Source organism: Scyliorhinus canicula, chromosome 3 (genome assembly GCF_902713615.1).
Source record: "Scyliorhinus canicula chromosome 3, sScyCan1.1, whole genome shotgun sequence".
In the NCBI taxonomy this organism is placed as follows: domain Eukaryota; kingdom Metazoa; phylum Chordata; class Chondrichthyes; order Carcharhiniformes; family Scyliorhinidae; genus Scyliorhinus; species Scyliorhinus canicula.
The window spans coordinates 91,965,818-91,990,255 of NC_052148.1; the positions used below are offsets into that span (position 1 = coordinate 91,965,818).

At 47.4% G+C, this 24,438-nt stretch overlaps 1 protein-coding gene across 1 annotated transcript in view; it reads left to right on the forward strand.

The window, feature by feature from the left end:
- Positions 1 to 24,438, forward strand: part of ndufs4 (NADH:ubiquinone oxidoreductase subunit S4) — a 207,856-nt gene that overhangs the window by 181,408 nt on the left and 2,010 nt on the right. The window contains exons 3-4 of the mRNA XM_038790890.1: positions 3,546 to 3,718; positions 21,773 to 21,846. Of these exons, the coding sequence (XP_038646818.1) occupies positions 3,546 to 3,718; positions 21,773 to 21,846 (247 nt within the window). The remainder of the gene's footprint in view (positions 1 to 3,545; positions 3,719 to 21,772; positions 21,847 to 24,438) is intronic.

Genomic DNA, 24,438 nt, shown 5'->3' on the forward strand with positions numbered 1-24,438 from the left:
AATCTACAAAATACTTAAAGGAAAAAACAGAATAGATGCCTGGGTAGGGAGTCTAAAATCATTGACAAAATTTCAAAATAGGGAATGTCACTAAGGACTGAGATGAGGAGAAATTTCTTTACACAGAATGTTGTGAATCTTTGGAATTCTCGACCCCATAGGGCTGTGGAAGCTCAATCATTGTGCATGTTTAAAGCAGATATAGAAGATAAAAACCCCCAGAGTGCAGAAGGAGGCCATTTGGCCCATTGAATCTGCCCCGACCCTCCGAAAGAAGACTCTGCTTAAGCCCACTTCCCTGCCCTATCCCCATAACCCCAGCTAATCTGCACATCTTTGAGCACTAAGGGACAATTTAGCATGGCCAATCCACCTAACCTACACATCTTTGGACTGGGAGAAAACCGGTGCACCTGGAGGAAACCCACGCAGACGCCAGGAGAATGTGAAAGCTCCACGCTGTGCCACCGTGCTGCCAATTGTGACAGATTTCTGATTAACAATAATGTAAAGGATTATGGGGTAGTGTAGGTAAAAGGCATTGAAGTGTCCAGTCAGTCATGATGATACTAAATGGTGGAACAGACTTGATAAGCTGAATGGCCTGTACCTGTTGCTTTGCTCAGTGATGGGGATAATCAGTCACTTAAAGCGGTTTCCAATGGTGTTCCGTAAGGCTCAGAGTTGGCGCCCTTTATATTTGTTGTATACATTAATTATTTGGGCAACAATGTGGGAGGCATGATTGAGAAATTTGCAGATGACACACAAATTGTCTGTGTAGTTGATAGTGAAGTAGATAGCACCCCCCCCCCCCCCCCCGGGGCCGGGTCGGAGAATCGCCAGGGGTTGATGTGAATCCCTCCCCCTCCGGCTGCTGAATTCTCTGGCCCTCCAAACGTCGACGAGGCGTGAGTCTGCCGCCCGCCCCGGAGAATGGCGGGGACAGGCGCGACTCAATGGGCCCCGGGCTGCCCAAAGTCTCTGGCCCGTGATGGTCAGAAGGCCCGCTGGTTTTTTGCCGGTCCCGCCGGCGTGGATCAGACTAGATCCCTTACCGCCGACACCTGGCGGCGTGAGCGGGTCCTGGGGGGGGGATCTGGCCCTGTGGGGTGCCCCCACGGTGGTCTGGCCCGCGATCAGGGCCCACCGATCCGCGGGTGGGCCTGTGCAGTGGGGGCACTCTTTTCCTACGCGTCAGTTGTGTCAGCCTCTGTGATGGCCGACGCGTAGGTGACCCCTGCGCATGCGCGGGGATGACGTCAGCAGCCACTGACGCACCCGCACATGCGCGGACTCTCACCGGCCGGTGGAGTCCCTTCGGCCCCGGCTGGCATGGCGCCAAAGGCCTTCCACGCCGGCTGGCGGGACGCAAACCACTCCGGTGCCGGCCTAGCCCCTGAAGGTGCGGAATCGGGGCGGGTCAACGCCGGAGTGGTTCACGGCACTCCATCCTGCCGGGACCCCCCACCCCTTTGTAGAGAGCAAACAAAGCAAGGGAGGGTGGGACAGTAGTTAGCACTGCTGTTTCACAGCTTTGGGTGACTGTGTGGAATTTGCGGTTTCTCCCCGTATCTGCGTGGGTTTCTTCAGGTGCTCTTGTTTCCTCCCAAAGTCCAAAGATGTGCAGTTTAGATGGATTGGCCAAGATGAAATAAATTCCTCTTATTGTCCAGGGATGCACAGGTTAGGTGGGGTGACTGGGATAGGGTGGGGGTGTGGACCTAGGTAGGGTACTCTTTCAGATGGTCGTGCAGACTCGATGGGCCGAATGGTCTCTCTCTGCACTGTAGAAAATTTATGATTCTGTAATAAACAGTAAGATATCCAAAGAGGTTGAAGAAGTGAGAGACCTCAGTGTGCATGTCCCTGAAGTTGGCTGGACAGTTGAAAAGGTGGTAAAGAAAGCGTATGAAATGCTTTCTGTTATTTAACAAGGTATTGAATATAAAAGCAGGGATGTAATACTGTATTAAACACGGGTTCGGCCACTTTTGGAATTTAGTATACAGTTCCAATTACCACATTACAGGAAGGTCATGCTCTGGAGAAAGTACTGGATATTTTTTTAAATGTTGCCTTGGGACTTGAGGATTGGCGTTGTGGGAAAAATTGGAGAGCCATAGTTGTTTTCCTTAAAACAGAGGTGGCTAAGGGCTCACCTAATTGTGGTGTACAAAATTAAAGTAAGTAAGTAAAGTCACCATAGTCCCAGATGACCAGAGGATGCTTTCCCTTTTGAGGGGGAGAGCTGACCGGTGGTGTTTTAACCTGAGGATCACCACATCTCAGGCGATGTGCAAGGTTGAGAAGATGGTCCCTTCATGAATAACCTCACTTGGTACCGGAATTGAACCCACGCTGTTGGTCTCGCTCTGCATCACAAACCAGCTGTGCAGCCAACTGAGCTAAACCGACCCCAAATTTATGGGGGCCTAGATAGGGCAGGCAGGAAAGGCCTGTTCCTCCAAGCTGGGGGTTCAATTACCCGGAGGCATTGATTTAAGATGATTGATAGAAGTATTCAAGGGGACATGAGGAAAAATGTTTTTCGCCCAGAGGGTGGTGGGTATCTCGAATTCACTGCCTGAATTGGCAGTTGAGGTTGACATGCTCAGCTCATTTGAATGGTACCTGGATCTGCACCTGAAGTGCTTCACCCTGCAAGGCTATGCACCAGGTGCCTGAAAAAGTGATTTAAATGAGTGGCTATTTTCTTTTTTCTCTTTTTTTAGCCAGCAGAGACAAGATGGTTTGAATGGCCTTTTCCTGCTCCATAACCTTTCCATGGTTCTAACAGAAAACAAATTAAGTTGTTGTACTAAAAAGTAATGCAATATTGTCTCTGACTGTGGTGATATTGTTGTAGCTGTTGTAGTTTGGAAGACACACAGCTGCTGCTCATGAGATGTATAAAAAATCCCAAACAATGCAACTGATGACTTGACTATGAATCACAAGATCACATACTCACCTGGCAAACCGTTGAACAATTATTGCATGGTATTTAGGATATGCGATGTTTTGAAAAGCACACTGTGATTGAGACATTTGCCTTCCATGTTCAGTAAAAGGGCCATATTATTAACCCATGTCAACACTTGAATTTTATTTTTAATTTTTAATTTCACTTTTTTAATAAATTTAGAATACCCAATTATTTTTTTCCCAATTAAGGGATAATTGTACTTGGCCAATCTACCTACCCTGCACATCTTTGGGTTGTGGAGGTGATGCCCACGCAGACACAGGAAAAATGTGCAAACTCCACACGGACAGTGACCCAGGGCCGGGAACGAGCCCAGATCCTCGACACCGTGAGGCAGCAGTGCTAACCACCGTGCTGCCCGTCAACACTTTAAATTTATGTGTCATTTACCATTGTTAAGTATATTCAAGATAGACGTAGAGATGTTTGGAGACATAAGAGAATTAAGGGATAGGAGGTTGGGAGTTGAAGATCAGATATGATCAATGAGCTGCTCAAAGGGCAGAATGGTCAATTGCTATTTCTTACATCCTTCTGTTTTGTTTCTGAAATCTAGGATATCAGTCCAGTTACCGGGATCCCAGAGGTCCAAGTAAAAACACGTAAAGTGAGGATTTTTGTTCCAGCACGGAATACAATGCAGTCTGGTGTGAACAATACAAAGCTTTGGATGTTGGAATTTGACACCAGGGAACGCTGGGAGAATCCCTTAATGGGCTGGGCATCCACGTAAGTTTGACTTTTAATAAATAAGCTTTCATAGTCATTAGGAAGTACAATAAACTCGGGTTTCATTTAATCTGAGGTCAATATGATCTTTTTGTAAAAGGTGCTTTATTTCTTCTATTTGCTGAAATAACGCATCTCTGCAAATGGAAAACAAATCTGCCCTTTAAATCAATATCCTTTACTGAACCAAACATCACTCAGCTACATAACCTAGCAATTTACAGTTCGTAACCAATTAGTTTTCAGGTCTTCACACATGCAGATCTCATATTGTCATATCGGAGAGACCAAATGTAGACTGGGTGATTGCTTTGCTGAGCACCTTCTGTCTGTGCCCTGACCTTCCTGTTACTTGCCATTTTAACACAAGACCCTGCTCCCATGCCCACATGTCTGTCCTTGGCCTGCTGCAATGTTCCAGTGAAACTCAATGCAAACTGGAGGAACAGCATCTCATCTTCCGGTTAGGCACGCTACAGCCTTCCGGTCTCAACATCGAATTCAACAATTTCAGATGATTAGCTCTACCCCACCTCGTCCCTTCTGTTTTCATTCCATTTCATGTTTACTGTCTTTTACCATTTCTTTCTTTCTTATCTTTCTTTATATTTATACATTTCCTCCTCTTCCCCCCCCCCCATCTTATCTCCCCCTCTCCTTACCTTTTCTCCCCTTTGCTTCCCCCTTTCCCCCCTACATCTGTCACAGCTTACCCTCTGACTTTAGTGTCTCTGCTGTTTGACCTTTCACACCTTTTATTCTCTCTGGGGACTGCCAGTAGCACTCTTCTCCCTTGATTTCTGTGGTTCTGACTCGTCTTTCGTTACCCACCCCACAGTATAAATACCTTCCACTTTCTATGCCTTTTATCTTTGACAAAGGGTCATCTGGACACGAAACGTTAGCTCTTTTCTCTCCCTACAGATTCTGCCAGACCTGCTGAGATTTTCCATCATTTTTTCTTTTGGTTTCACATTGTCATACCTGCAGGAATTCTTTCATAGTCATTCACAGGATGTGGGCATTGTTGACAAGGTCAGAATTCAGTGTCCATTCCTAATTGCACATGAGAAGGTGGTGCTGAGTTGCTTTCTCAATAACTGAATCACCTGCTTGTTTCAAATAGCAGTTAAGACACAGCCAGATTGCTGTGCTACTCCCCTGCCTTCTCCCTGTATGTTCCTTCTCATATAACAATTCAATTATTTATTCAATGCATTGCTTAAAGAAGTCTACCATCACATATTCAGAAAACCAATTCCAGATGCTAACCATTTCTTGCTTGAAGACGTTGCTCCTCTTGTCTCCATTATTTCTTTTTGCAGTATCGCAGCATTGTTACAGTGCAGAAGGAGGCCATTCGGCCCATCATGTCTGCACCGGTTCTCCATGTGAGCAATTCACTTAGTGCCATTCTCCCACCTCCTCCCATATCCTTGCACATCTTCCTCTTCATTCTTCCGTTGCCTGAAAGGGTGGTGGAGGCACAGACCCTCGTAACATTTAAGAAGTATCTAGATGTACACTTGCAATCCCACGGCATACAAGGCTGTGGGCCAAGAGCTGAAAAATGGGTGGTTGTTTTTGACCGGCACAGGCGTGATGGGCTGAAGGACCTTTTCTGTGCAGTATGACTCTAACTAACAGTCAAATTCCTTTTGAAAGCCTCGATTGAATCTGCTTTCACCATATTCTCATACAGTGCATTCCAGACCTTAACCACTCATGCTATGAAAGTTTTTTCTCATATGGCTTTTGCTTCTTTTGCAAATTACTTGAAATCTACATCCTCTCATTCGCGATCCTTTCACAAGTGGGAAATTTCTCCCTAACTACTCTGTCCAGACCCTTCATGATTTTGAATACCTCCTATTAAATCTCCTCTCAGCCTTCTCTCCCCCAAGGAAAACGGTCCCAACATATCCAGGCTATCTTCAGAACTCGTTTCTGGGATGAAGACTTTCATTCTTGTTAAACTTTTCTGCACTCTTCCCAATATCTTCACATCCTTCCCCAAGTGTGGCGCACAGAACTGGACACAATACTCCAGCTGAGGCTGAACCCGTGTCCTATACAAGTTCAATGTAACCTCCTTTCTTTTAAACTCAATGCCCCTATTTAGAAAGCCCAGAATACTGTACTCTCTCTCAACCTGTCCATCTATCTTCAGTGACTTATGCACATATCCACCCAGGTCCCTCTGCTCCTGCGCCCTCTTTAGAGTTGTACCACTTATTTTATCTTCTCTACCTGTTCTTTCCACCAAAATGAATCACTTCACGCTTCTCTGCATTGAACTTCCATCTGCCACCTGGCCATACATTCCACCAGTTTGTCATTGTCCTTATGAAGTTTTGCATTATCCTCCTCACAGTTCACAAAGCTTCCAAGTTTTGCATAATCTGCAGATTTTGAAATTGTGCCATGTGCACCAAGCGCTTAGTCGTTCATATATATCTAGGATCCTGACACTGATCTCTGGGGAACTCCCCAACAAAGCACCACTGGCAGTTTCCTGTCACTCCGTCAATTTTGTATCCATGTTGCTACTTTCCCTTTTATTTCTTGAGCTATACTTTAGCTGCGTGGCACAGTATCAAATCCTTTTTCAAAGTCCATGTGTTCCATATCAAAAACATTGTCCTCACCGACACACTCGGTTACCTCTTTTTAAAAAGAAACTCCAGCAAGTTACTTAAACACTATTTTCCCGAAGGAAATCCATGCTAGCTTTACTTAATTAACCCTAGTTTGTCGACATGACTATTAATTTTGTCCCTAATTATTGTTTCTGTAAGTTTCCCCATCACCAAAAGTAAACTGACAGGCCTGCATTTGGTGGGGTTGTCTTTTAACCCTTTTTTGAACAAGGATATAATGTTTTCAATTCTCTAGTTCACTGGTGTCACATCTGAGTCCAAAGGGGACTGGCCAATTATGACCAGTGCTTTTGCAATTTCTATTCTCACTTTGCTTTTTAAAGAATAATTTACGAGATTTGGGCATCGCTGGCTAGACTAGCATTTATTGCTCATCCCTAATTTATTTTTTATTTGTTCATGAGATGTGGGCGTCTCTGGCTGGGTCAGCATTTATTGCCCATACCTCAGGGCATTTAAGAGTCAACCACCCACATTGCTGTGGGTCTGGAGTTACCTGTAGGCCAGACGAGGTAAGGATGGCAGATTTCCATCCCGACAGGATATTAGTGAAAATTAGGATTTTAACACAGCGACAGTGAACGAACAGTGATATATTTCCAAGTCAGGATGGTGAGTGACTTGGAGGGGAGTCATCATGTGGTGGATTCCCAGCTATCTGCGGCTCTTGTCCTTCTAGGTGTTAGTGGTTGTTGGTTTGGAAGGTGCTGCCTAAGGAACCTTAGCGAGTTGCCGCAGTGCAGTAGATGGTACATATGGCTGCCACTGTTCATCGGTGATGGAGGGATTGAATGTTTGTGGAAGGGGTAACAATCAAGTGGGCTGCATTGTCTTGGATGGTGTTGAGCTTGAGTTTGCTAGGGCTCCTTGATGCCATACTCTTTCAAATGTTGCCATGATGTCAAGGGCAGTCACTCTCACCTCGCCTCTGGCATTCAGCCCTTTTGTCCATATTTGAACCAAGGCTGTAATGAGGTCAGGGGCTGAAAGACCCTGGCAGAACTCAAACTGAGCGTCTATGAGCAGGCTATTGCTGAGTAAGTGCTGCTTGATAGCATTGTTAATGACTCCTTCCATGACTTTGCTAATGATGGAGAGTCGGCTTACAGGGCAGTAATTGGCCGGGTTGGATTTGTCCTGTTTCTTGTGTACAGGACATACCTGGGCAATTTTACACAATGCCTGGTAGATGCTAGTGTTGTAACTGTACTGGAACAGCTTGGCTAGAGGTGAGGCAAGTTCAAAAGCACAAGTCTTCAGTTGTATTTTCGGAATATTGTCAGGGCCCATAGCCTTTGCAGTATCCAGTACCTTCAGCTGTTTTTTGATATCATGTGAAGTGAATCGTGTTGGCTGAAGACTGGCATCTATGATGCTGGGGACCTCATGAGCAGACAGAGATGGATCGTCCACTCGGCACTATTGGCCAAAGTTTGTTGCAAATTTGTTGCCTTGTCTTTTGCGCAGATGGATTGGGCTCCTTCATCATTGAGGATGGGGATATTTGTGGAACATCCTCCTCCAGTGAGTTGTTTAATTGTTCAGCGCCATTCACGGCTGGATGTGGCAAGACTGCAGAGCTTAGATCTGATGTATTTGTTGTGGAATCGCTTAGATCTTTTAACTGCTGCTTATGTTGTTTGGCACACAAGTAATCCTGTGTTATAACTTCACCAGGTTGACACCTCATTTTAGCATGCCTGGTGCTTCTCCTGGCATGCTCTTCTGCACTCTTTATTGACCCACAGTTGATTCTGGGGGAGGCGGTGGCATAGTGATAGTGTCACTGGACTAGTAATCCAGTAATGTTCTGGGATCTCGGGTTCGAATCCTGCAACTGCAGATGATGAAATTTGAATTCAGTAAAAATCTGGAATTGGAAGTCTAATTATGACCATGAAACCAGTGTCGTAAAAACCCATCTGGTTAACCAATGTCCTTCAGGGAAGGAAATCTGCCATCCTTACCAGGACTGACCTACATGTGACTCCAGACCCACACAACGATGCGGTTGACTCTTAGTTGCCCTCCACTGAAATGACCGAGCAAGCCCCTCAGTTCAAGGGCAGTTAGGGATGGGCAACAAATGCTGGCCCAGCCAGCGACGCCCACAATTTTTTTTTTAATCCCCTGGCTTGGTGGTAATGGTAGATTGGGGATATGCCAAGCTATGAGGTTGCAGATTGTGGTGAGTACAATTCTGCTGCTGCTCATGGCTCACAGCACCTCATGGATACTCGGTCTTGAGTTGCTCGATCTGGGGATGGAGGGTATCCTCAATGTGAAGAGAAACTTTGCCTCCACAAGGACTATGTGGTAATTACTGCTACCAATACTGTCATGGACAGATGCAACGGCAGCAGGCAGGTTGGTGAGGATGAAGTCAAATATGTTTTTCCCTCTAGTTGGTAAGGAGGACTTTGCACGGTCAACAGGGTTGGGTTTGCCGTTGTCGTTTCCGGTGCTGAGGTCGATGCCGGATGGCCCGTCCAGTTTCATTCCTTTTTGTGTTTTTGTAGTGGTTGAATACAACTGAGTGGCTTGCTAGGCCATTTCAGAGGGAATTTAAGAGTCAACCACTGGAGTCACATGACTCCAGACCAGGTAATGATGGCAGATTTCCTTAGTGAGCCATAAGGGTTTTTAGACTTTTAATTCCAGATATTTCAGTGAGTTTAAATTTCACCATCCACCATGGTAGGATTCGAACCCAGGTCCGCAGATCATTACCCTGGGTCTTTGGATGACTAGTCAAGCGACAATACCACTATGCCACCACCTCCCCATCCTAATATCCCTGGATGTATCTCATTCCTGGTGCCTTATCAACTTTAAATACAGATAGCCTATCCAATACCACCTCCTTCTTAATTTAAACCTCTGCTTTAAATGCCTCCTCTTTCATCATGGGCTGGGTCAAATCTTCTTTGTTAAAGACAGATGCAATGTATTAATTTAATATCTCAACCATTCCCCTCCCCCCACCATCTCCATGCGTAAATCCTCTTTTCGGACCCTAATCAGCCCTACTCTTCCTTTACCACTCCCCGACCATTTATATGCCTACGGCATGGAATTTTTTTTAATGTTAGCTGCCAGTTTCTTTTCAGAATTTTCCTTTACGTATTTGCTTTTTCAATTCCCTTCTGAACCTTCTTTGTTCAGCCTGTTTCTCGGTTCTTTTATCCAACTTGACATCTTTCATCACGCTTTTTCTTCTTCGATTTAAAATTTTTGCCCTACCATTTCCCTTCATGGGAATATGTCTTGGCTGTGCTCAAATTACTCTCTTCTTTAAAGACAGCCCATTGTTCAGATACCATTTTTCCTGCCAACCTTAGATTTCAATTTTTCTGGGTCAGATACATTCTTACCTCCTTGAAGTTGGCTTTCCACAAGTTAATTGTTCTTATTCTGGATTGTTCCTTGCCCTTTTTCATAGCCAGCAAAAACCTTATGATACAATGATCACTTTATCCAAAACAATATTCTTCCGGCACTTATTCTTGATTAATAAGGGGATCAGGTGTTATGGGGAGAAGGCAGGAGAATGGGGATGAGAAACATATCAGCTATGATTGAATGGCGGAGCAGACTCGATGGGCCGAGTGGCCTAATTCTGCTCCTATGTCTTATGGTCTTATTCCACTTGGACCACCCCATTCCAAAGAATCTGGCCTAGCAGTGTCTCCTTTCTCCTACCTTTTTTTGAGCCAGGTCTCTATTATAGCCACAATGCCATATTCCCACATGGTAATCTGCACCTGTAACTCACCAATCTTCCTTACCACACTCCAAGCATTCCTGTACATGTACAGTAACCATAATTTAGGTATTTTTGCTATCTCCTTTCTCGTTGGACTGGGAACTTCCTGCTTTAAAAGATTTGTCTGAACACACTCCAGGGACTCTTACCCTTCACACTGCACCTATCCCAGCCTGTATTCGGATAATTAAAATACTCTATTATAACTACTTTTCCTCTGCATCTTTCCCACCAGTTGGTCTATAGGCTACACCGAGCAATCTTACCTGCACCATTTGTGTTCCTTAGTTCTAACCAAATAGATTCTATTCCTAACCCTTCTGGGGGATATCTCTCTCCAGCGCAGCAAGTCTCTATTTAATCAATACCCCCACCTCTCCCACTTTCCTTCCTTTCCTGTCTTACCTGAACAGCTTGTATCCAGGAATATTTCATACTGAGTCCTACCTTTTTTTGAGCCAGGTCTCTATTATAGCCACAATGCCATGTTCCCACATGGTAATCTGCGTCTGTAACTCCCCAATCTTCCTTACACACTCCAATCATTCCAAAACATGCACAGTAACCATAATTTAGGCATTTTTGCTGTCTCCTTTTCTCTGAACCCATCTAATAGCTTACTTTTTTTATTCGTTCATGGACGTGGGTGTCGCAGGGTGTGCCAGCATTTGTTTCCCATCTCTAATTCAATCACCTGCCGTGGTGGGATTTGAATCCGGGTCCCAAGATCATTATCCTGCATCTCTGGATTACTAGTCCAGCGACCAGACCACTTTTTTTTAAAATTTAGAGTGCCCAGTTAATTTTTTCCAATTAAGGGGCAATTTAGCGTGGCCAATCCACCAACCCTGCACATCTTTGGGTTGTGGGGACAAAGCCCACGCAAACACGGGGAGAATATGCAAATTCCACACGGACCGTGACCCAGAGCCGGGGTCGAACCTGGGACCTCGGCGCTGTGAGGCAGCAGTGCCAACCAATGCGCCATCATGCTGCCCTTGTATTTTTAAAAATATATTTATTCTCCTCATTTTCCACTTTTTCATCGAATATACACCCAACAAGAGGTAACCAACAATATCAAAATACAATAGCAATCCCCCAACCAGCATTCTCTTCAACATACAAATCTAAATCTTCCCCCCTACATCCCCAATACAAAACAAGAAAGACCAAAAGAGAATCCACGGTCATCCCACGCATGGTTAAACAAGAAACAATACACCCAACCACCCCCTACCCCCTAATGATCGATGGCATCCAATTCTTGAAAGTGCAGGAAAGGCAATGCCCATGAATTGCAGAACCCTTCCATCGTCCCCCCTCAACTCAAGCTTCACCTTCTCGAGCATTAAAATATCCCCCCCACCTTGCCACACCAAGGCAGAGGGCGGAGAAGCTGACCTCCACCTAACAGGACCCACCTTCAGACAATCAACAAGGCGAAGGCTAAGACATCTGCCCCTGCACCCGCCTGCAGCCCAGGGTGGTTCGACCCCCCGATATGGCTGGTTTAAACTGCCCATTTACCACGCTTAGGTGACCTTAAAGGCCTCCCTCCAATGCTCCTCCTGTTTTGGACAGGACCAAAACATGCGAACATGATTTGCGGGGCTCCTCCCACAGCGCTCTCTCACATTCTCCATCCCCTCAAAGGGTTGGCTCATCCTGGCCTCGTGAGGTGAGCCCTATTACCACCTTCAACTATATCAGCCCCAACCTCGCGCATGAGGTTGAGGTATTCACCCTCTGGAGCACCTCACAAAGCAGCCTGTCCTCCATACTCTTCCCCCAACTCTTCCTCCCACTTTGCTTTGATCCCCTCCAATGATACCTTGTCCTCCCCCAGAATCATCCCATAAATCGCTGATACCACCCACCTCTCCATTCCCCCTGCTGTCAATACCGCCTCCAACAATGTGGAGGCTGGCGCTATCGGAAAGCTCCTATATCTCCTTCCTGGCAAATTCCTCGACCTGCAGATATCTAAATACGTCCCCTTGCCCCAGTCCATGTTTCTCCCCCAACTCCTCCAGCCTCGCAAAACGGCCCCCCAGAAACAAAATCTTTAATCCCTAACTCCCCTCTCCTCCCATCTCCAAAATGTCTCATCCCACTTCACTGGCTCAAACCTATCATTTCCCCTAATTGGCATCGCTCTTGACCCTGCCCACAATTTAAAGTACTGCCTCAACTGCCTCCAGATCTAATATTCTTTGCATCTTAATCCCTCTCTAGTATTACCTCATGTTTTCCAGACCCCTGCCAAGTTAATTTAAACACTCCCAAATATCATTAGCAAATCACCCCACAAAAACTACGGATTTCCTTCCCGAAAGGATATCAGCAAACCAAATGGGTTATTTGACAATCTCATAATTATATGTCCACCATTATTGATGCTAGTATTTTAATTCCAGACTTGTTTAATGAACTTGATTTCCAATTTCTCAACTGCTGTTGTGGTATTTGAACTCTCATCTCTGATCATTAGATCTAGTCGAGTAACACAACCACTAAGCTCCAGTTCTTGATTTTTAAAACAACATTGAAATGGACCAGTTATCCTCAAAGAAAGAGTTGGTCAAAACAAAGTCTAATCAGCAACAGGTTAAATTGATATAGCTTTTAAAGTATTAAAGTATGTACCAAGCTGTAGTGGAAGAATAACCAGTTGATTTACCAACTATGTGGTCAAAAAAAGTGTTTTGAACAAATTTTCAAAGGTGATTTCTGGAGATCATTCCAGACGACAAGATGCAAACAGCTGAAGGTCTTTCAAACAACTGAAGCAATCAATAATAGGTGAGGGAATGTAAAGGACGCAGAGTCAGAGACCCCACCCCAACACCCCCCCCCCCCCCCCCCCCCCCCCCAACAAATGGAAGCAGCAAAGTTTTAGACAAGTGGTGGTTTGAATAGGGTGGATATCCAAAGGCAATGCAGAAATTATTTATTGACTATTAGAATTGCAGATAAAGGTTTTGGATTTCTGTGATACGAGGAAAGGTAATGTTATGGAATTTCATAGTCTTATTGATAAATTGGATATGCGATTTGAAGCTCACTTCAGAGTTGAATAGGACATCAAAGGAATCAGATTCAGTCTGAACTAACATCAGTAGAGAAAGATATGATTCATGGAAAGGGTATTGTGCTTTTTCATTTTGAGGTGATACCCAATTCCGAACTTTAGCTTAGCCACGACTTGTCAAATGATCAATTTGGAAAAAACCAGTTGATGAAGATTGATGACGGACAAGGGAGGCTGATTGTGATTAGCACGCATATGGAAACTGGCCACATATCTGTAATGTGTAAGGAAGAAAGACTGACTTACATTTATATCATGACTATAGTTTGTCCCAAAGGGTTTTATCACCAGTGATATACTTTTTGAAGTATCGTCATGCAGTTGTAAAGCAGGAATGCGTCACCCAATTTGCACACAGCACAATCCAACAGGCAGCAATGTGATAATGACCCAGTTAATCTGTTCTTGTAGTGTTGGTTGATGGATAGATACTGGCCAGAACACTAAGAATAACTATTTGCTCTTTGAGATAGTACAACCCAAAATGGGACCTTGATTAATTATCCGAGAGATTGGACCACCAATAATATGGCACTCCCTCAGCCTCGATGTTTGTGCTCAAGTCCTGGAATAGAACTTGAACCCACAACCTTTGGACTGTGAGGCAAGAGTGGCACCAGCTGAGAGATCCAAGGACAAAACCTAGGGTACTCCTGAGGTGTGACGGAGCAGTGTGAAATGTAATGAAGTCTCAAACCTTGATGTTACTACTAGTTCAGAAAATCTTAATTTTAAAATATTTTTATTCGGGCTTTTAATATTTCATTGCAAGACTTCCGGTTGCGGTGATGCAGAGCTAAGCCGCACATTCGGTGGCTCCTGCTATTTTTGGACTTTTGGGCTCTTTTTAGGGCCCGTAACGTCACTGGACGGACTTTTCCCGGTGTGGGAAGACATCAGCTACGCTTCTCTGCTGGTGGATGGACTGGACCAGGAGCGGGGCGGTCAAAAAATCGGCTCTGCAGCAGAGAAAGGTGCGAGGGAGGAAGACCAAGATGGCGGCGGGCGGGGAATCGGCAGCGTGGAAGCAGTGGGCGCAGGAGCTGCTTCAGGAAGCTGAAAGCTGAGCTGCTGGAACCGCTAAAGGCCTCACTTGAGAAGCTCACGGTGACTCAGATGGCCCAGGTGGCAGAGATCCGCGTGGTCCGGCAAAAGGCCTCGGAGAATGAGGACGAAATCCTAGGCCTGGCGGTAAAGGTGGAGTCGCATGAGGCGCTCCACAAGAAATGGCAGGCGAGGCTGGAGGAAATGGAGAACCGCTCGCGGCGGAAGACTTTGCAGATCCTGGGCCTCCCGGAGGGGCTGGAGAGATCGGACTTGGGGGCCTACGTGGTCACGATGCTGAACTCGCTAATGGGAGCGGGGTCCTTCCAAAGGCCCTTGGAGCTGGAGGGGGCCCATCGAGTGTTGGTGAGAAGGCCCAAGCCTAACGAGCTGCCAAGGGTGGTGCTGGTGTGGTTTCGCCGGTTCATCGACCAAGAATGTGTGCTGAGGTGGGCCAAGAAGGAGAGGAACAGCAGGTGGGAGAATGCAGAGTTCTAAATTTACCAGGTCTGGAGTGCGGAGGTGGCGAAAAAAAGGGCCGGTTATAACCGGTCGAAAGCAGTGCTGCACAAGAGAGGGGTGAAGTTTGGCCTGTTACAGCCGGCGCGCCTCTGGGTCACTTCTAAAGACCGCCAGTATTACTTTGACTCCCCAGAAGAGGCCTGGGCCTTTGTCCAGGCAGAGAAGCTGGACTCGAACTGAGGATTGAGGGGGGGTTGGGGACTGATGTACAGTGTTCGGAGGCTCTGTTCTCCCTTGTTCTTTTGTGTTGGTTTTTGTTTTCCTTTTTCTTGTGGGAAAGCTTGTGCGATGTTTTGGAGGCCCGTTGTGGCGTGGGCCTTCTCTTCCTGCGTTTTGGGTTGAGGGGCGGGGTTTAAGCTGGAGGCGGGGCTTTTTCCCACGCTGGAGTCTGAATGGGAGGGGACTGTGCCGGCCGGGGTGAAGGGGGGTAGTGTTACACCGGGAGGGGGTCGTTGGGGTGGCGGGAGCAGCCAGGGTCAGCAGGAGTCAGCTGACTTGCGGAAGTACAACGAGAGGGGCCTTAGCTAGGGGGGGGTACCGGGTTGCTGCTGGAAGGGCCGAAGGGGAGCTGATGGTATTAGGAGGGGTCGGGACGAGGGTCTGCCACTGTGGGTAACGGGCCGTGCGGGGACTGCGGGCATGTGGTTGGCCGAGGAAGAGTTCTGGCTGACCGGCGGGGAGGGAGGGTGAATAGCCCCCTGATTCGGCTGGTCACATGGAATGTAAGGGGGCTGAATGAGTCGGTCAAGCGGGCCCGGGTGGTTGCACATTTGAAGGGGCTGGGGGCGGATGTGGCTATGCTCCAGGAGACGCACCTTAGGGTGGCGGATCAGGTAAGGTTGAGAAAGGGGTGGGTTGGGCAAGTGTTCCATTCGGGGTTGGATGCGAGGAACCGGTGGGTGCCGATTTTGGTGGGGAAGAGTATGTCGTTTGTGGCGTTGTGTGTGGTGCCGGATAGTTGTGGCAGATATGTGATGGTGAGCGGTAGACTCCAGGGGGAGCGGGTGGTGCTGGTTAATGTGTATGCCCCAATTTGGGACGATGCAGGCTTAATGCGGTGTATGTTGGGCCGGATTCCAGACCTCGAGACGGGGGGCTTGATAATGGGAGGAGATTTCAATACAGTGCTGGACCCAGCACTGGATCGCTCCAGGTCCAGGATGGGTAAGAGGCCGGCGGCGGCCACAGTGCTGAGGGGGTTCATGGACCAGATGGGAGGGGTGGATCCTTGGAGGTTTATGAGGCCGGGAGTTAGGGAATTCTCGTTCTTCTCCCATTTCCACTAGGCTTACTCCCGGATTGATTTTTTGTCTTGAGCAGGACGTTGATTCTGAGGGTGGTAGGTGCGGAATATTCAGCGATAGCCATCTCAGATCATGCCCTGCACTGGGTGGATCTAGAGCTGGGAGAGGGGAGGGACCAACGCCCGATGTGGAGGTTAGAGATGGGGCTGCTGTCGGACAAGGAGGTGTGCGGGCGGGTTCGGAGGTGCATAGAGGGGTATTTAGAAACTAATGATAATGGGGAGGTGCAGGTGGGGGTGGTCTGGGAGGCGCTGAAGGCGGTGGTTAGGGGGAAGCTGATTTCCATCAGGGCATATAGGGACAGGGGCAAGAAGAGGGAGAGGTTGATGGAAGAAATGGTGAGGGTGGACAGGAGGTACGCGGAGGTCCCGGAAGAAGGGCTATTGAGGAAGCGTCGTTGTCTCCAAGCGGAGTTCGATATAGTGATCACCAGGAAAGCGGAGGTGCAGTGGAGGAGGCCGCAAGGGGTGGTATACGAACACGGGGAGAAGGCGAGCCGGATGCTGGCGCACCAGCTCCGGAAGCGGGAGGCGGCGAGGGAGATAGGGGGAGTTCGGGATGGAGGAGGGAGTCTAATGCGGAGTGCGAGGGGCATTAACGGAGTATTTAGGACCTTCTGTGAGGAGTTATAGCGGTCAGTGCCCCCAGTGGAGGACTGAGGAATGGACCGCTATTTGGGCAAGCTGGAGTTCCCGAGAGTGGAGGAGGAGCAGGTGGAGGGTCTGGGGGCGCCAGTTGAGCTGGAGAAGCTGGTTAATGCGATGGGGAGCATGCAGTCAGGGAAGGCACCGGGATTCGTTGGGTTCCCGGTTGAATTTTATAAGAAGTTTTCAGACCTGCTAGTGAGGACCTTGAATGAGGCAAGGGAGTGGGGGGCTTTGCCCCCGACGATGTCCAGGGCGTTAATCTCATTGATTCTGAAGCGGGATAAGGACCCCCTTCAGTGTGGATCATATAGGCCGATTTCGCTCCTCAATGTGGAAGCGAAACTGCTGGCCAAGATATTGGCCAGGAGGGTGGAGGATGTGGTGCCACAGGTTATTCACGAGGATCAAAGGGGTTTTATGAAGGGGAGGCAGTTGAACATTAATGTGCGGAGGCCTCTCAATGTCATAACGATGCCAGCGGTGGACGGGGAGGCGAAGATAGTGGCGTCGATGGATGCGGAGAAGGCCTTTGACAGGGTGGAGTGGGGATACCTTTGGGAGGTTTTGAAGAGGCTCGGGTTTGGTGAGGGATTTATTAGGTGGGTGAGGCTGTTGTATGATGCCCCGGTGGCGAGTGTGGTGATGAATGGGAGGAGGTTGTACCAGGGACGAGGCAGGAGTGTCCCCTGTCTCCCCTGCTGTTTGCGTTGGCGATCGAACCCCTGGCCATGGCGCTGAGGGAATCGAGGAACTGGAGGGGGATAGTGCAGGGGGGGAGGAGCATCAGCTGTCGTTGTACGTGGTCGATTTATTGTTGTACGTTGCAGACCCGGCGGGGGTGATGAGGATTCTTGGGGAGTTCGGGGACTTCTCTGGGTATAAGCTCAACGTGGGGAAGAGTGAGCTGTTCGGGGTGCATTCGGGGGACCAGGAGAGAGAGATAGGGGAGCTTCCGCTGAAAAGGGCAGAGGAGCTTCAGATACTTGGGAGTCCAGATAGCTAGGAGCTGGGGGGCCCTGCATAGGCTCAACTTTACAAAGCTGGCGGAGCGGATGGAGGAGGAGTTTAGGAGATGGGATGTGTTGCCCCTCTCCCTAGTGGGCAGGGTCCAGTCGGTCAAAATGACGGTGCTCCCGAGGTTTCTGTTCTATTCCAGTGTCTGCACATCATGATCCCGAAGGCTTTTTTCAGGAGGGTCAGTAGGAGTATTACGGGGTATGTGTGGGTGCAGAAGACCTCAAGGGTGAGGAGGGTATTCCTGGAGCAGGGTAGGGAAGTGGGCGGGTTGGCGCTGCCCAACCTGTGTGGGTACTACTGGGCTGCGAACGTGGCAATGATACGTAGGTGGGTGATGGAGGGGGAGGGGGCGGCATGGAAGAGGTTGGAGGCGGCATCCTGTGTGGGCACGAGCCTAGAGGCGCTGGTGATGGCGCCGTTGCCGCTCCCCCCAGCAAGGTATTCTACAAGTCCGGTAGTGGTGGCTACCCTCAAAATCTGGGGGCAGTGGAGGCGGCATAGGGGGGAGGTGAAGGCTTCAATTTGGTCGCGATAAGGGGGAACCACCAGTTTGTACCAGGGAGGATGGACAAAGGGTTTTTGAGCTGGCACAGGGCAGGTATCAGGTGGATGGGGGATCTCTTTCTCGATGGGAAGTTTGCGACCTTAGAGGAGTTGGAGGGGAGGTGGGGTCTCCCCCCAGGAAATACCTTCAGGTACATGCAGATTAGGCCATTTGTTAGGCGGCAGGTGGCGGAGTTTCCACTGTTGCCACCAAGGGGGGTTCAGGACAGGGTGCTCTCGGGGACGTGGGTCGGTGAGGGGAGGATCTCGGCAATTTATCAGGTGATGCAGGAGGGGAGGAGGCCTCGGTGGAAGAGCTGAAAGAGAAGTGGGAGGAGGAGCTGGGAGAGGAGATCGATGAGGGGACGTGGGGGGATGCTTTGGGAGGGTGAATTCCTCCTCCTCTTGTGCGCGGCTTAGTTTAATCCAACTAAAGGTGCTGCATAGGGCGCATATGACTGGGACAAGGCTGAGCCGATTCTTTGGGGGGGAGGACAGGTGTGGCAGGTGTTCAGGGAGCCCAGCAAACCACACCCACATGTTCTGGGCATGTTCTGCGTTGGAGGGCTTTTGGAGGGGTGTTGCGGGGACCTTGTCAAGGGTGGTTGGCTCTGGGGTGGAGCCGGGCTGGGGGCTCGCAATATCCGGGGTAGCATCGGAACCGGGAGTGCCGGAGGCAAAAGAGGCCGGTATTCTGGCCTTTGCGTCCCTGGTAGCCCGGCGCAGGATTCTTCTACAGTGGAAGGATGCGAGGCCCCCAGGCGTGGAATCCTGGATCAACGACATGGCTGGGTTCATCAAACTGGAGAGGGTCAAGTTGCCCTGAGGGGGTCGGTGCAAGGGTTCTTCCGGCGGTGGCAGCCGTTTCTAGACTTCCTGGCGGAGCATTAGGGGTGGTCAACTTCAGCAGCAACCGGGTGCGGGGGGGGGGGGGGTTTACTTGTTCACTATGGGGGGTGGGTGTGTGGTTTCATGCTCATTATTTTTGTTAATTTATTGCTTTTGTATTTGGGGGGGAGGGGTTACTGTTTTTCTTTGTTTTGGTTAAAATTTGTTGAAAATTTGAATTACATTTTTTTTTTTAAATATTTCATTGCAAAAGTGACATTGCCAAAACACACATTTACAGTAATTTATCTACATTGTGGTTCAGGCAGTAATTTGCCAGCAACCTGTCTCTTGCGGTTATCTTTCTGCCTGTCCCTGGTTCTTCTTCGGGTGCATTCGCCCCACCCCACCCTTTTCCTTATTCCGAGACATATCTCATTTCGCCTCCCTACTTTATTGATTGCTGGCTATGAACAGGTCTTGAAACAAGTTGGTGAACAGCTTCCACGTACTGTGAAAGCCTTCTTCCAACCCACGGATGGTGAAATTTTATCTCTAGCCTGAGAAATTCCACCAGCTCAGAAAGCCGGTCTGCAATCGTGGGTGGTGCAGGAGTCTCCCTCCGGCAGGTGATCAGGAAGGCAAAGGCGAGGGCATCAGCCCCCATCTCCATGAATAGCTCTGGCTGCTCTGATACCCCGAAGACCACCACTAGTGCCACAGCTCCACCCTCACTCCCACAACCCTGGATAAAGCCTCAAAGAAGGACGTCCCGTATCCAACAAGTCTTGGGCAAGACAGAACATTTGTTTTTTTCATAAATTTAGAGTACCCAATTCATTTTTTTTCCAATTAAAGGCAATTTAGCATTGTCACTCCACCTACCCTGCACATCTTTAAATTATGGGGGTGGGACCCTCGCAGACACAAGGAGAATGAGCAAACTCCACACGAACTGTGACCTGGGGCTTGGACTGAACCCAGGTCCTCAGTGTCATGAGGCAGCAGTACTAACCATTGCGCCACCGTGCCACCCGACAGAATATTTGTGTGTGATTGGCTGGGGATCCCTGGCACCGTTCACATTTGTCCTCCACCTCCAGGAAGAACCCGCTCATGTGTTCTGGTTAGGTGCGCCCCGTGCATCACCTTCAGTTGCATTAGGCTCAGCCATGCCCATGTGGAGATGAAGTTTGCCCTGTGCAGTGCTTCGATCCAGAGCCCTTTCCCTAGCTATTTCTTCCTCCCACCTTTTCTTTGACTCTTCCAGGGATGAGCATACCTTTTCTAACAGTTGTCCATACATGCTGCACAGTTTCCCTTCCCTAGCTCACCCGTCTTTCTAGCAGTGACTGTCCTGGAATCTGGGGGTATGTCATTGTTTCCTTGCAGCGGAGGTTTCTGATCTGTATGTATCTTGGGTCATTCCCTCTCAGGAGCCAGAACCTCTCCTCGAGTTCCTCAAGGGTCGAAGTTTAGAAAATCCTGACTCATTTGAATTTCCCCCAGCCATGTTTTGGCCCATTTCCCTTTTGGTGCTTCCCCTCCCATTTTATTTTTTGTAAACCTTCAGGAGACAAATTTAGGAACTGTAAAAATTAGCTTTTTCCCCCTCTTGAATATAAAGTGTTTTTCTTTAAATTGAGGTAGTTATTTAACCTGTCATATTCACACCTGTGTGATTATATTAATTCCATAAGAATTGAAATATTCTATAAAAATGTTCTCAAAGAAATTCACCAGTGGCTTTGTCAATGGAGACATGCAATAGTCATTCAGACCACAATCCCCCAGGTTCAATAACTAACTATAGATTTTAGATTGGAGTAGACCTCTGCACTTGGTTTAAGTATCCCTGTGTTAATTACCTTTAACATCCTTAAGTTTAAGGAGAGAAAATTAATCCAGACAATCACTATTCCGTGACCATTTCTAGAGAATGCACATTAAGCGAGAATGGGGTGTAGTTCAGCTGTGATGACTCCCATTTATCAAAATGACGACTAATATGCCTTTGAACCAGCTTAAATCTTTCAGAACAGGAGAGTTTTGGCATAAGTTTGATTTAGCACTTTTTTAACGCCTGATATGTTTTGAGTTTGGAAGTGTTTCAAAAATAAATATTTACAAAATTACAAGTCAAATGGCCTACTGGGCATGAGATTCTAATGTGCCTCTGCAGTTTGGGCACTGTTTTACACTAGTAATTATCCACCAAGCAGGTCCCTAATTTTAGGCAAGTTATTATTTAAGATAAAATTAAGTCATCCTGTATTGTGCATTCCTGCCTCCTGGAATTGTAAAATTCGACTTGCCCATTTACAGATAATATGAAATTATTTTTAAGATTTGATCTTTGGCTGCAAGTTAAGATTGTATTTACACCCAGTTGATCTGAGAAATGAATTTCTTCTTAAACTGCTGTAATCCTTGTCCATGAGAACATATAGTGTGACTTGGAGTATTTGTCCTTCTCACATTGGTGCTCTTTTCCTCCTGTGGAAGAGAAATGAGCTAATTATGTGTAACATTTTATAGTTTTAACATATTGAAATGCTATAATTAGAAGCAAAGTTAATATGATAGTAGTTGAGATTGTTGTAAAAGCTTACAATTATTTTCATTTCAGAGCTGATCCACTATCAAATATGGAATTAAGTTTTAGCACCAAAGAGGACGCAATTGCCTTTGTGGAAAAGAATGGTATTGTGCTATTTTCTTTAATCTGGGTGTTGAGTTTAAAATTACTTCTTGATCATGATCATAAAGTTCTGCTGTAGCTTGATGTTCCAAAGTTGTACAGGTTACCCGTAAACCGAAAAATCCCCAAATCCACACTTTTTTTCAAAGCACCGACGTGACATCACGAGTGGGTAATCCCATAAGGCTCTGGGAAGGTTCCTGGGCGGTGTGCAAGGCCCAACGCGCCGCATTTATGCAGCTCCCAACACACCACATATGCACAGTTCCCAACGCGCCGCACATGCACAGCTCCCAACGCGCCTCACATGCACAGCTCCCAACACACCCCATGTGCACAGCTCCCAATGTGCCGCACATGCATAGCTCCTAACGCACCACACATGCATAGCTCACAATTCGCTGCACATGCGCAGCTCCCAACGCGCCACACATGCGCAGCTCCCAACGCACCGCACATGCGCAGCTCCCAATGCACCGCATATGCGCAGTCCCCAAAGCGCCGCACATGCGCAGTTCCCAAAATGCCGCACATGCGCAGTTCCCAAAGCGCCGCACATGCGCAGTTCCCAAAGTGCCGCACATGCGCAGGACCCAACGCTCCGCACATGCGCAGCTCCCAACACACCACACATGTGCAGTTCCCAAAGCGCGTCACACATGCGCAGGTCCCAATGTGCGTCACACATGCACAGGTCCCAATGCGTCACAGATGCGCATTATATTCTGAAATCTGAAAAATTCCAAAATCCAATACACACTCGGCCCCATGCATTTCGGATACGGGATTCTCAACTTGTATTTTTCTGATTAAATTAGTAATCGAAGGACTGAACATGTGCCACATTGCTATTGTTTCTAATTTTATGTTAATGTTTTCAAATAATATTCAAAGAAAAAGAAAATGGAACTTATTTTCAAAGCAAAGTAGCTGCCATTGCATAAATAAGAATGTAGTGCAAGTTAGCCGAGTCTTATGTGAACTTGAGTTCATTTTTTTTACTCTGATTCATTCAAAATAACAGCCTGTGTGATTTGACTTTCATATTTGTGCAATTTATATAATCATTTAAAATTCCATCAGTCACTTTTTAATGCTATTGCCATGGTAGGAGGGATCATTTGTAGATTATATATAAAAAGCAGGCCCTTGTGAACGGCATTCTAGTTTTTTTTTATTTCAAGCGCCTGGATAGGTGTAAAAGTCCTAGACTAAATATCCCAGAATTTTCATACCATAAGACCATGCAGATTGCTATATAATGAGAAAAATGCACAGAAAAATCTAAATATTAATAGGGGGGTGTCCTCAGTGTGAAGGCAGGTCTTTGTCTCCACAAATACTGTGGGAACACTACTGTTATGAGAAGTTTCATTTGCAACAGGCAGATTGGTGAAGACGATGTCAAGTAGGTTTTTCCTCTTGTTCCTCTCACCACCTGCTGCAGATCCATTCTGGAAAATATGTCCATTTCTTTAGTGAGACGAAAGAGAAATTGCTGGAAAATCTCAGCAAGTCTGGCAGCATCTGCAGGGAGAGTTTCGAGTCCGATGACTCTTTGTCAAAGCTCTCTTTTCTCTCCCAACAGATGCTGCCAGACGTGCTGAGATTTTCCAGCATTTTCTCTTTCGTTTCAGATTCCAGCATCCGCAGTAATTTGCTTTTATCCATTTCTTTAGTAATGAGTGGATGAGAGCGAGAATCATGAAATCGGGTCAGACCTTCTGTGGATGGTAATCACAGCCGGATTGCTGCTGTGCTCCTATTTACTTACACTGAAATGCAGCCGCACCTGTCTCGCCCGACCTTTCATCTCTGGCCTGGTGAGAAAAGTGTAGTGCATTGGGTTCCCAAGGCCTTCTGTCATGTGCTGGAGAGTCAGAGGAAAGGAGTCCATGCCCCCTTTTTTATGGCAATAGCTGTTGTAAAGCAGCTAAATTTAAAGGTCCAGCCCCTTTGAGAAACCATGGCGAAGGTAAGTGTGTACACATTCTGAAAGGGTGTGGGGGATGGGGGAGGTTGATTCGGGTGGTCGGTGGTAGGGCTTATCATGTTGGTGCTGTTGGGTGAAAATTGGGTGGGGTCAGGAGGATAGTCGGGTCCAGTGGGGGTCGTCGGAGTTCCAGTGCGGGTGTAGTTAGTGGCGGGAGAAGGGGTCAGTACTATAGTTACCCAGGTGTTGGTAGTGGTTTTAATTCTAACCTTTCCTGGGTAACTATTTCTGTAATGCACTGGGAACCACCTGAATTTAAATCGGGATATCAGGTGGTTCCCAGTACAGGGTTACTGCCCAACATAAGTTTTTACTTTCCTGCTATTGCTGTGCAATCTTTGCATGGGAGCATCCGAGGGGACCCCCCCCCCCCCCCCCCCCCCGCCATATCTTTGAGGTAAACACCACCACTCCGCTACAACCATCGGGAAATCGGAATTCATGGACTACAGTGAATAAAATGAGCACTTTAGATAAGTAGTTAAAGAAAAGGAAAGAAAAACATCTGGTAGAGAAAAGGAAAAAGAAACATCTGGACCTAATTGGACATATATGCTAAGAATTCTAGTTTACTAATTTACTGTTTTCATTCAAATAAAAT